Consider the following 14,138-nt stretch of genomic DNA (forward strand, 5'->3'; position numbering starts at 1 on the left):
CTATTGCTGGTGAATATTTGTGATGCAGAACTGGGTAAAGAGAGCTGATCTTTTCTCTTTCCCGAATTTTATTTTCATTTCTCGATTCATCAACACATAGCATCAAGCCTAGAGTGTCTGGGTTGCTTTTGGCTTTTTCTCACACTTCTCTTTAAGGTTATTAATCTCAATTCTATTCTTTGGCCCATCTGCAGTCTTTTAGATGAAATAACTTTTTATCATAATTGCCTTGACGTTTATTGAAAATCTTTCTCGAAGCAACAGCTAATCACTTGGTCGAAGACCCATTTTCTGAAGCTGTGATTGGCCTTGAAACTTCCATCTCAGAAAGGTGCGAGTTAATTGGATTGCAGGCTAGCTAATGAGTTTTTATTGTTTACTCTATTTCCAATGCTGCGGACTTCTCTCCCAGTAGGAATCTGAAGAAAGCTTGAGATGCTGCAGAGAGATGTTTTCCTAAGAAATTTAATGTAGCGAGAAGCCATGTCGGAATATTAATCCATGAGAATTTATTGCTAACATAAAACTCTACATCAACCACAACAAACACTTGCGGATCTGAATTTAATAACCAGGGGCAGATGTACTAAGTCATTTAGTGGTTGTAAACACTGTGATTCGCTAAATCAGCGATTTTTTGACCCTAAGTCGCTTTTTACTACTTCCTGACCCAATTTTACGATTCGGTAAACCTCTATCGAATGACAAAATGGGTTTAGAAATGCAATTTGAAAGTAGCATGTTTAGGGTGTTCCTTTCATATAATGATTCACAATGCAATGTATCAATGGTTTGTTATCGCAATTTTGGTCGCAAACCATTCAAAAGTTATAGACACCTCAAAGGAGGCGGTAACCCGTTTGCAAAGTAGAATAAGTACAATTGGGACCTCTTCTCCCTTGTGAATGTTAAAATAAAGTTTGTTGGGGCGTAAGAAGTGGCCCAGTAGAATACTGCCAACTCTCAAACTTTAAAAACAAAAGTAAACTTTTGTCTTTACACACAGCCCTGTTTCCTTTAAGGAAAATGGGCCTCATTTAAGAAACAAAACGAGTTAAATTCGATCACAGACATGGTGGTCTGCTGATCCCAGCAGGCCACCAGACCTGAGATGTCCACAATCAAAATAAGTCACAACTTGTTATCTAGCTCATTAATATTGATGAGGCAGGACGAATTGTGAACCACTCCGAATCAGAATTTAAAAATGTGCTCTAATAGTACATAGGCCGCTTAACAAAATCTCACTGGATTCACAAAAAGTCAGGACGCAGTTTGCAACCACTTTTTGAAATGCACTGTTAGTACATCTGGCCCCATATTTTCCTAATAGAGATGAGCCAACTAGCATTAACACAAACAGATCTAAAAAAATTAGGTATTGTAATATCTACAAAAACAGCTTACATATACCCCATTTGATAATATCTAGATATAACTATAAATATGAGAAAGATTATTAACCACAGCAGATTATCACGTTAATTTTATTGAATTAGATAAATAATAACAATAATAAACAAACACTATAATCTAAACACAATTATTGTTATATATATATATAACTAATATTTCCTTAACAAAATTGTTGCATATATTATCGACCTCCGAAAAATAAACGCCTGAGTCAGCGTTGCTGCAATTGGAGTCAGCGATCTGCAGATCACACACACACACACATATCTCACCCAAAAATGCAATTTTCTGAGCTGTTTTTCTGGAAACCTTCAAGTTAAAATATTGAATAGACTTATTTCTTAGATACTGGTGCAGAGGGAGTAATACATTGTAGCGCTTTTATTACCTCACATTACCACACAGTTTCTCCTTTGAACGTGCTTTGCCAATGGAAAACATGTATTAGGGCAAATGTGCCAAATATTCCACAAAGGAATGCCATGGTCAGTTCTTCTATCATATGTTAGCATTAAGGATTCATTCGTAGATCACAGCACAGCTTATAGGTCCAAAGAAATTTAATAATATTGTCAATTTCATTAACCAAACATTGAAACCATAAGGCAGTGCATATTATCCTAAATGCTTCTCACAAAGGGCTACATCTACACTCTGTTTGAGGCAGCGCTTGGAGTGGGGCCTATTTCCTTCAACCGTAATTTTAAGAGGTATTCCTCCTCAGGCATCCTTACAAGCAAACTTTATTTGCGGTGGAAATCTGCTATTTTTGTAGCACAAATATAACAATGTGCTGCTTTGCGCTACTTTGGCCCATATTTATACTTTTTTAGCGCCGCATTTGCGCTGCTTTTTGATGCAAAAACGGCGCAAACGTACAAAATACAATTGTATTTTGCAAGTTTGCGCCGTTTTTTGCGTCAAAAAAATGACACAAATGCGGCGCTAAAAAAGTATAAATATGGGCCTTTGTGTCAAGAGGTTATTCTATGGGTGGCATTTGGGTGCTCGACCACCACTCATGGTTTTGGGTGCAAAGCACTATCTACTCATTTGTTAGACCGGGCGCCTCTGCGTAAAAAAATATCACTTACTTGAGGAAACACAAAGAAGATTACATTTATTTATTTCTCCATAGTTTTCACTCATTGGGTGTGTGCTGTACAGCACAGCACACATCCAGTGTGCAAAATGTTTTAAAGTTTGTCTAGGCATCCTTCCAGTCCAAAGCCTATGCTAGACATCATGCAGACACCTCACACCTTTGCACTTTAGTGCAGATGTGTGTGCATTAGGGGTGTGCTGGGAGCTGCGCTCTGTTGGCGGAGCTAACGGAGTTTCTGGAACTCATCACTCCGCTTAGAGAGCAGCGTAGTCCAAAAAACTCCAATAGCCTCGCCAGCAGAGCGGAGCTCACCCGGTGCACGCTGCAGACCAGTTATGGCCTGCACAGCGCAGACAGTCTGCGCTTGCGCTGAGCAGCCCATAACTGGGCTGTAGCGTGCACCGGAGCAGAGGCCAGAGGGAGGCAGCTGCAGCAGACTCGTCGCTGTCGGACGAGGAGGAGAGGAGGACCCCGTGGAGGACCCAGGTAAGTCTCATCTCTTTTACGTTGTTTGTGCACACTGGTGCACAAACAAGGACTGAAACAGCAGCTTTTGCTGAATTTAGGCTAGGGCAAAAGCAGCGAAAGAAAGCTGGTGTTTCAGGCTGCTTGTGCACTGGCCTACCCGGTGTGCACTGCACATGGGGAAGGCCGGTGCACAAGAGGCCTGAAATGGCAGCTTTCACTGCCTATGTCCCGCTCCTAAATGCGCCCGATCTCGGAAGCGCTAAGCAGGGGCCGGGCCTGGCAGACCAGGCCCGACCCTGCTTAGCCCTTCTGAGATCAGGCGCATTCAGGACTCCGCAGGTCACGGAACTCCGCCTCAGCGGAATTCTGCAGAGTTTTTTTTCAACTCCGCGAAACTGCACTCAAGCCTAGTGTGCACTGCAGTAGGCAGCTTGTTTGTGCACCTCCGCAGGTGGAGACAGCAGCACCAGGCCATATTTAGTGAATATGACTCTGCACTGCTTCCTCCCCCAGCACAATTCATTATTGCATCATTGCATCGTTGCATTATTTTTTGGTAAGTTTACCCCTTAGTTGTTTTCTGAAGAACTGGGGTTTATGGGAAGTCTCACATGAATGTGCAGTTTGAATCAGAGAATACGGACATAAGGGGGCGATCATTTTTTTAACTTTCCTTTTCTTTGGCTAGGTGATCTCCAGTTTCATCAGGGATGTACTGCGAATCGGGTGTTTGTGACTAGAGAAAAATGGGTTTTCATTTCACGTTGGTTGGTGTGACTGGCCTTATAAATGCGTTGAATTTGATGTCTGCCCCAGAAGAAGTAAAATGTTTGTGGGTGTAGGTAATTTAGTTGTATTTCTCTTGGTCAGTGATAAGGCTGCTGGAGACATGGGGGACAGTCTCTTTTGAGCTGAAGGTGGTGTATGAGCATGGCGTCACTTTGTCAATGCTTGAGAGCAGTGCTTAATTTGTGCTTGTGGTTTCCGGGTGCAGGGCACCAGTACTTATTTCTGAGGGCTGGCACTTATTGTTCTGCCTCAAGCATTTACTGCGAGCAAAATACACATATGGAAAAGACGGAGGAAGAGAAAAACGAAAAAAGCATCACTATGGGAGAAAACAGAAAGCTGCAATAGTGAGCTGAAGGGGCAGGGAGTGGCTGTAAATGGATTGAAGAGGCCTGAGATGGCTTCAGGATTACGGTGCCTCAGTATTCCGTGTTTCCACATTTCATTGCAACATCCGCATGTTTAAGAGGAGGACTTCGGGCACCGGCACGTTTTTATTTACAAATTAAGCACTGATGAGAGGATGAGGGCTAGCACTGTTTAGTAGCTAAAAGGGAAGTTTTTATCCTTAGCTGGTGCCATCCTGCATTGGACTTCTTTTTGGTATGTTCTTACATTGAAAGGCAGTGATTGACTTAGATGCTTCGACATAACACTGATGAAAAGAGAAGGATGAAATCAGCCAATTTCATGTTATTTAAAGCCATCCTTCCATTGGGGATTGGCACATCCCACGTTCACTTTCAGAATGAGCTCCGTGATGGTCTGATTACATTTGAGTTTCTTATGTCTAGGACAGGTTGAGCTCCAGATCCTTAGGTAGAGCTATGTGCCATCAGTGTAGTTTCTTGTCCTGATTGGCTGGCAGGGATGCCACAGGTACCATGTAGAGATTGAAGATCGTTGGGTCAATTATAGCTCCTTGGAGGACTCCAAATCTAACAGGGCTTTGGTTGGCTTTTGAAGAGCCATAGGGAATATATCTCTCTGTCGGACAGATGTCAAACTACTGTCAGAGTGATGCTCATGAGGACGGGAAGGGTTTGGGTACGAGTAGGAGGCAGGTGTCACTTCCTCTGCGATCTTCAGTGTGTTGTCGATTGCCTGGATTGTTGCAGTCTGTGTCCTGCAGCAGAAATAAAACCCTTATTGTCACACCCAAAGTAAATTTGTGGTGAGGACGTGTTCTTAGACTTGAAGGGCAACTGTATTGAGAAGAGCTTGTCAAGGATTGGGAATTGGGTGATGGGGCGGTGGCCAGCGAGGCCACGATCTAGGCGAGGTGGAGTTAGTAATGGAAGGATATGACCAGTGTGGAAAGGGCTTGTGTAGGTGGGGAAGTCGACGAAGTCTACGTTGGAGGTGAGGTGAACTGTGAGAAATGATCTGACAGGCAATGAGGATGTTACGTGGTGGTCAGCACCTTATTAACACAGACGCGCTTGAGGTTGGTGTTTTTTTCATTGATGTGAGGTGGAGGTGGCTTTAAGTGGTGCTTGATTGCCTGGAGCAAGGCTTTGCTTTCATTACTAACGTCAGCAATGATCTTGTATGTTGGGGTTGTATTAAACATGGCGCTTTGAATCAGTTATTGTTCTAGATGGAACTAGACATCCAATACTGGGACACATTTAAAGTTGACTGGCCACTCATACACCATTTCTGCAAATGTAAAGCGACCTGACACACATACGTCATATCTAGAAATGTAAAGCAACTTGCCACACATACGTCATATCTGCGAATGTAAAGCGTGTTACCTCAAAATGCAGAATATCGCTACACTCCAGGGCTTTACGTAATCACTGATAGTCGTTGTATGACTCCCTCGCAAACTAATTTACTGTGGCTTTAGAGACTACATTGAAAGATTGTGTTTAATATTCAGTTCCTTAAATAGATTCTCCCTTGCGTCGCCCCAGTGACAATTACACTTTACTCAAACTAAACACACTTGGAGAATTAATAGGTTTCATAATAGCTGCAGACAATGGCTCCGCAAGATTTTGAAAAATGCCCCCGTATGGGTCTCTGTTCTAATTACACAAAGAAAGTGAGATCAAACTGTGGGAAATTCATTAATGCAAAGCATTAATAACGATCCTACGTGGCCTGGCTAGCTCTGGAACATGTAGCTGTGGGTAATGATTTTTGAACATTTTGTACAGTTACAACGAAACACCCCCCAAATCTGAACGCCACCCTCGAACGTCCTATGAAGAGTGCTGGATGCACTTCAATGCCCCCTTTCTTCGGCAGTCGTGCAATGGCGCGTCATCGGCATGAGCTGACGAACCCCCTGGGGACCCGTAGTTTAGATCGGTTGTTCGACTGGGCCGCCATATTTAATGAGTTCCCCTCTGTTCAGTTCTTTAATCGGAAGCATAGAAGTGCAGGTACTCACTAACCAGAGTACCTGTTTGCTGCTGAGAAATGCCAGTACTCTCCCATAAAATGCATTGCAGCAGTGCTGAGAAGTGCAGCAATATCCCTTCCAAATTAAAAAAGTGCATGTACTCCGACAGTACCGGACAGTACTTGCCCATTTAAAGCACTGCCTCTGCTGCTTAAAATGGCCGCAGCCACATTTACTGTGCCAACTCCCTAGCACCTCTCAAGAACCAACCCAACAACCAAGCCCGCAAAAAAAACACCTGGTTCACCGACGAGCTCCAAGCCTCCAAACGCGACTGCCGGAAATTAAAAAAGAAATGGGTCCACAAGCGCACCCCCGACAACCACACAGCCCTCAAGGACGCCTCACGCAGACACCACCAACTCATCAGAACAACCAAGAGATCCTCCTTCAAAGACCGCCTGGATAACAATGCACACAACAGCAAACAGCAAAGAGCTCTTCAACATCGTGAAAGAACTCTCCAATCCCAGCACCAACATCAACGACATCCCAAGAACTCTGCGACGCTCTATCCACCTACTTCCTCCAGAAAATCACCGAAATACACAACAGCTTTTCTACCACTACCACGCCAGAACCCATCCCCGCAACCCCCACCCACACCAACCTCCTGGACAAACGTCAACGACACAGAAACACTCAAGATCATGAACTCCATCCACTCAGGATCACTGTCGGACCCATGCCCACACCACGTGTACAACAAAGCCGACGCAACCATCGCCCCCCAACTACGGAAGGTCATCAATATCTCCTTCGAAACAGCAATTTTCCCAGAAAGTTGGAAGCATGCCAAAATCCACGCCCTCCTGAAGAAGCCCAAAGCTGACACCCTAGATCTCAAGAACTTCCGCCCCATCTCCCTGCTCCCCTTCCCGGCAAAGGTGATCGTAAAAATCACCAACACGCAACTGACTCGCCACCTCGAAGACAACAACATCCCAGTCAGGGTTCAGACGGAACCACAGCACCGAGACCGCCCTTCTAGCCACCACAGACGACATCAGATGCCAACTGGACAACGGGGAAACATCAGCCCTCATCCTCCTGGACCTTTCTGCCGCATTCGACACAGGCTGCCACCGCACCCTTATAGCCCGCCTCTTCAAAGCCGGAATACAAGACAAAGCCCTTGACTGGATCGCCTCCCTCCTCCACGTCCGAACCCAGAGTGTACGCCTCACACCCTTCCGATCCACAGCCACCGACATCATCTGCAGCGTTCCCCATGGTTCCTCCCTCAGCCCTACACTGTTCAATATCTACATGGCCCCCCTCGCACAAACAGCCCGCCAATACGACCTCAACATCATCTCCTACGCCGATGACACACAGCTCATCCTCTCCCTCACCAAAGACCTGCACACCGCCAAAACCAACCTCCACGAGGGCTTGAAGGCCATCGCCGAATGGATGAGGAACAGCCGGCTGAAGCTGAACTCGGACAAGACGGAAGTCCTCATCCTCGAACCCACCCCCTCAGCCTGGGACAACTCATGGTGGCCGACCACACTGGGAACCCCTCCAACTCCCACCAACCATGCACGAAATCTAGGAATCATCCTCGACTCCACCCTCTCCATGGCCAAACAGGTCAACGCAGTCTCCTCCTCCTGCTACAACACCCTACGCATGCTCTGCAGGATCTACAAGTGGATCCCGACTGAAGCAAGAAGAACCGTGACACAAGCCCTCGTCAGCAGCAAGCTAGACTACGGCAACACACTCTACACAGGCATCCCTGCCAAACACCTACGACGCCTCCAGCGCATCCAAAGTGCCTCCGCCCGACTGATCCTCAACGTACCCGCCACAACCACATCTCCTACCATCTGAGAGACCTCCACTGGCTCCCTGTAGACAAGAGGATCACTTTTAAACTACTCACCCACGCACACAAGGCCCTCCACAACACCAGACCTGCCTACCTTAACAGCAGACTCAACTTCTACACCCCTGCTCTCCAGCTCCGCTCCACGAACCTCGCCCTGGCCACCGTCCCCCGCATCCAGCGAAAGACCTCTGGAGGCAGATCCTTCTCCTACCTCGCCGCCAAGACCTGGAACTCCCTCCCTCCCTCCTGACCAACCTACGCCAGCCCCAAGACCTCCTCGCATTCAGAAGACTCCTCAAAACCTGGCTCTTCGATCAATAAACAGCCCCCCCCCCCTTTTTTTTCCCCAGCGCCTTGAAACCCTCACGGGTACGTAGTGCGCTTTATAAATTTTATGATTGATTGATTTACTGTTCTTTTTGCATCAGCGGCAGTGTCCCTATTGGAGGATTTGAGTCAATTGATGCTTCTGGGACCTACAACAGAAATAGCTGAACTGTCCTTTGAAAATAAGCCAACAAGTGTGCCCAGGGTCACACACCTGAGCTGCTGCTCCCCATCGTTCTAGACTCAGCACACAGGGCATCAGAATGGTCCAAGACACCACAGAATGTAGTGGTTGTGCAGCTCCTGTGGTTGTCATGTGAGCTGTTGGCTCTGCTGTTCTGCTCCTGGCTAATGCCTACCAGTCCGTAAGCCCATCCACTTTGCAGTGCAGGGCTATATGAATTCACTCAACCATTCATCCACTGACTGACTCATATACGAGCTAACAATATAAAAGTTTGTTTTGCAAAACACATGCCTTATCGCCAAAGTGATTTCATGGCGCTGATAAGGCCTGTAAGGACTACCCAACTAAATGGGGCTCATGATCTTGAAAAGATATAAGAATGAGGGGGCCCATTAAGGTCTGAACTTGTGTCTCATGGATACAGGCCCCTAAAGAAGGCTGACCACCACGCCCCGTTATTATTACGGACACTGTCACCAACCCCAATTTCTCAATAATGAATTGATTTCAGGTGTATGAGTTTCATTGGTTCAATGGAAATAAAACAAGACTACAGCACCCAGAATGCATCATACTACCACACAAAAGACCAGGTCAGTATACAGTGTCCTTAGTAAACTAGAGATAGTGGTCACTCTACAGTGAGGAAGATGCACATCTACGAACCCCCTGGCTCACTCATTATTTCACTCACTCACTAATTGTCTCATGATTGACACACTCACTGATTGACTGCTTGGCTGCTTTGGCCCAGGATGCTCTGCTGCTCAGGGCCAATAGCGTGCAGGAAGGGTGGCGAGACACAAAGTCACCCCTTACAGAAACAGGGGCTCTGGATATTCTAAGCATTCTGTCAGCCACTGCAAAAGTTTGAGGTGGGAGGAAAGGTTATGAAATTTGGTGGTGGTTAGACAGAATATCGGAAAGAGAAATATCATGGGGGAAAATATTGTGTCAAGAATATTGAGGACACAAATATTGTGACAGTAAGTTTCTATAGGTAAGCAAAGATTTACTATAAATAACTCCACATAAATGTAACTTGATGATTTATATATCTTCAAGGTACATGGATGTGGAGTTAAGAACAGTAAATCTATACTTAACCATTTCCACTTACCTCCTTGTTATTTTGGTCCTCAATATTTTTGGCGCAATGTTCTGTCCACATTAAAGTTTAGTTTCCGATATTCTGCCAGGGATCTAAATTTGGTGAAAGGGCAAAGCACAGCTATCTAATAATGTTATAACACTCGTAGTGTTTCCGTGTACCTCATGAAAGTCCCACACCTTATGCATCTCGTTCCCTGGGTAGCATTAATGAAATACTGAACTTTTTACAGATGTTGTGATTCTTTCTCGAATCCACAAAAGCTTCTCTAGACACAGGCCCTGATTTCGACCTTGGTGGAGGGAACACTCCATCACAAATGTGACAGATATCCCACCCGCCTTATTACGATCTCCATAGGATATCATAGGATCATAATTAGGCAGACGGGACATCTATCACGTTTATGACACAGTATTCCCCTCCGCCAAGACCTAAATCAAGCCATAGTCATTTGAATTAAAACATGCACACCATTGGTCAAGGTGACCTTACACATAACTAAAAGGGGAATCCCATTGGTTGAAAGGAACAGATTATAATTGGGACATCTCACCTGTGCTCCAGATGGAAGCGTGGAAATGTTGAAATGTCTTAAGAGATACTTTGTCTAGTGGTATAAAACGGGATATATTTATTGAGGACAGTGATCTCTTCTATACCATCTTCAAGACGCAAAGTAATGTTGACAGCTAGCACTTACCCATGCGCTTGCACAGAGCCCATGGCCATCTTGAGTGATCATTGTAAATGAAACTACATGCCAAGACTCAACTCAACAACTGATTCACACAGAAGTAAGAATTAATGAAACATCAATTCACAATGATAAGCACAGTCTAGGTGTTATGCATCTATCCAATTTCCACCAAATAACAATGATAGAGACAGCCAAAGGAAGTATAAATGTTTTGGATTTCAGAAGCATCCATGATGCAGAGATAGGGGAGCACTTCAAGGAGGCTTCAGAAGGTGGTGGGATCAAAACATACCTTGAAAGCTGCAAAGCTGGTTGTAGGTTTAATGTGTATTCTGTAGCTTTTAGTTGTAAAGGTAGCAGGCTCCTAGGATTGGCCAACACTGAGAGAAACTTACACCTAACTTTTTCTGGAATCATGCAGTGAGTCGGGTGACATCAAATTAACAAGACTAAGAAAACATTTGCCAACTCTACCTGTTGGTGAAGACTTTGCTGTAGTTGAACACTTGGATTTCCAGCATCTCATTCCCATCAATGTTACTGGCGATCGGCCATCGGAAAGTCTAGAAGGAAAGAAACCAGAAAACAGTCAGAATGGGAGAAAGCAGCTCATGAGGTGTGCCCTCTTGAATGTGTCTAGTTGCCATGGTTGGGTCTAAATATTTGACACCTACAAGAGACATTTCAGAAACTATACACTATGCATTTGAGCCAGTTAGGCAAAATGCCAGTGATGGCAGAATAACATCACATCTTTTTTTGCCAAAAAAAGCACAGCACTGATCTCTTACCCACTCTTAGTAGTCCACAGACTCCTACTGGTGCTAAAGGATCAAGTGATGGACAATGTGTGAAAGCCTAAGAAACCTGTTTACTTTCTGTGCCCACTGCTGCCATCAAGACCCCTTAGACCAGGGGTAGCAAGAGCAATGCTAGGATATCAGCAGGCAGGTGAGGGTGGAAGCTGCCTAAAGGGTCATGCACACATGGGGAACATCTACATATGGTCCTTGGAGGGCTGAATTGGAAGGGAAATCCTGCCTACTGAAGAAAACACAGGCACACGTAACCTATAGACTTTCCCTTACCCCAATTCTATCTCCATGACCCTTTCTTCTAACTCACATCTTACCCCTCTCCCTGCACATCTTTGTGACAGCTACTAGATGTGAGCAGTCTTTTACACAAAACACATAGTACCTCATTAAAACATTGGTCGTAAATGCTGCCTACCGCAGCGGGGTGACGGCTGCCAAAAGACTGTTGCCGCGGCTAACAGCCGTCCACCAAATAATGACCACAGCCGGATTTCCACCACAAGAAGGACAGAAATCCGGCTGTGGCCATGCTGGCGGATGGCATTAAGGTGGCGCTGCTACCACCAGCAGCTCCACGCCAGTAGACTGCCACCAGCCGTATTATGAAATATAATACGGCCTGGCGGTGTTCTGCTGGTGGTAGCAACACCCCGTCCCCTGCCAGAAGACCCCCTAGATTCAGGTAAGTCGACAGGGGAGGGGGGCGTTGTGTGTGTGTGTGTGTGTGGGAGTGTGTGCGTGAATGCGAATGTATGTGTAGAGTTGTTTGCGTGCATGTATGCATGTGTGAGAATGCATGTATGAATGGATATGTAAATGTGTGTCTGCCTGTCAATGTGAATGTGGTACGGATGTGTGCATGAATGAATGGATGCATGCATGTATGAATGCGTGTATGCCTGTGTGAGTGAGTGTGAGTATGTGTGGTGCGTGTCTGCGTGTGTGTGTGGGGGGGTGGAGGATTTGAAGGGGGGAGCGTGGATGGAGGAGGGGTGGGGGTCGTCTGGGGAGTGTTTGAGGGGGAGGGGAGCCTCCTATCAGTGACAGGGAAGGAATTCCTTGTCACTAATAGGGCCTACTGCCATGGTTTTCATGGCGTTACGAACGCCACAAAAACCATGGCAGTAGGCAGGGTCAAAATGCCTGAGGTGGTACAATAGCAGCCACTGGGCTGGAGATACTTATCTCCAGCCCGGTGGCTGCTACCGCCATGGCAGTCAAAGTGGTACATTGGCGGTATGTACTGCCAGCCTGTTGGCGGTGCCACCGCCACATTACCACCAACCGCCGGGTTCAAAATGATCCCCATAATGAAGAAATAAACATATTTGGATCTGGCCTTGCTAGGCCCTTCCTTCCACTCTCCTTTGCTGCTTCACCTCGTGCAACTGAAGAACACCCAGTAAATCAGTTTCTCTATGCCCGGCTTCTGCCTCTGCTGTGTCTTGGTCCTTCCTTACCACCATGACCTTAGGCTTAGCATCCAGCAATGAATGAGGGTCTGTGGACCCTCTGTCATCATTGCACACTGCCCCTCCCCACATTGACTCCACCTCCCGTGGGCATCCGCAGGGACGGAAGCAGCAGAGGCCATTTCCTCGGTACTGATCTATCTGCCGGTCACTACAGAGTTGACTTCTCTCCCCGGTGCATGTTGCTGTGGAACACAAGCTTGTTGCTTTGAATGTTCCACCTCAGTTCCCTTGCCTACACATGCTCATGAGTGATCTACTGGTAGTAAACGTGAATGGGAGTTTGCAAACCATGAACAGTGGGGTCAATTAGTATAAACAGTTCTGACACTAGTCATTTATAGCTTCTCCCTAACATTTTTAGATTGAATAAAGGTGCTGTGTGCACCCCCCTCCCCATGAAATACTTGGTTCTGAAGAGAAGGAATAAAATGCAGCCATCCAATGAGATGCTGGTTGGTAACATACTCTCCACCTTTGGGGTTTTCTGTGGGGGACCACTTGCTTTCCCGGCATAATAGTATTTGGATAGTAGGAAAGATGCCTCACCACTGTGATACCTCAGTGTTTCTGACCCCCTGAGTGAGTACAGCTGAGGAAGCCAGTGTCACTTCCTACAACTCTCCTCCCCCTCCAGCTGGAAATGTGACATCCTCCTGTACTTCTGGATCTCACGCTGCTTCTGTGACTGCTTTTAGGTGTTCCTCCAACCTTTAATGGAGTACAACAGAAGACCTGCAGAAGCATATGTCTCCAACCCCACCGAGTCGAGGGCTCAGGACGGCTTAGCCATTGGAGTTCGACAGTGCTCACTCCTCCAGTGCACCCACAGTGCCACTGTCTTCGCACAGGCCACTCCACTTCTCATTCCATTTGCTTTGCTCACCCTCCAGTAACATACACATTGCTGTGGGTGTTGTTTGCACCAGGAAAAGAAGGTAGATCAGACAACTAGTGGACTTAACCATTTCCATATTTGGTAGACACACAAATATAGATGTTTAGGGTAAAGGTCAGGACTGGAATGGGAACCCAAAGCAGCCCTGGAAAATGTTGTCAAACCAGCCCCCATATTGTGCATAGCGAGCAAGCTTGACCATTACAAATAGGGTTCGGGAAGGGTGTTCCACCTCCAAGAAAATCTGTGAAAAATTGTGCATTCTATAACACGTTTCAAGTTCAATTGTATTAGTTTTTAAAATCTTACAATCCACCAGGATACAACAATCTGTATGGAGGCTCTTCAATAACTCCCTCATTATCACCCTCCAACAGTGCCTCTCACTTCTCCATAGCTCCTCTCTCACATGTATTTCATTTGTTTTATAGCGCCTCTCATACCAGTGTAGGGCGCTGGAGCACTTTACATCACACACATTTACAGAGACAATGAACGATAAGTGTGTAAATCAGTCTATAGAAAATGTTACATAGGATGAAGGGGACTACAGGGTGTAGGATTCACATCATCCATACTGCAGGTATTTTTTGA

At 45.9% G+C, this 14,138-nt stretch overlaps 1 protein-coding gene across 11 annotated transcripts in view; it reads right to left on the reverse strand.

Annotated features, from left to right (window-relative positions):
* The window catches only part of OTOF (otoferlin), an 875,032-nt gene that overhangs the window by 518,200 nt on the left and 342,694 nt on the right, over window positions 1-14,138 (reverse strand). For all 11 annotated transcript variants that reach the window (XM_069233684.1, XM_069233683.1, XM_069233685.1 and 8 more), the window contains exon 3: window positions 10,831-10,919. In XM_069233684.1, coding sequence (XP_069089785.1) covers window positions 10,831-10,919 — 89 coding nt within the window. The remainder of the gene's footprint in view (window positions 1-10,830; window positions 10,920-14,138) is intronic.

The sequence above is a fragment of the Pleurodeles waltl genome, chromosome 5 (assembly GCF_031143425.1).
Source record: "Pleurodeles waltl isolate 20211129_DDA chromosome 5, aPleWal1.hap1.20221129, whole genome shotgun sequence".
Taxonomy (NCBI): Eukaryota; Metazoa; Chordata; class Amphibia; order Caudata; family Salamandridae; genus Pleurodeles; species Pleurodeles waltl.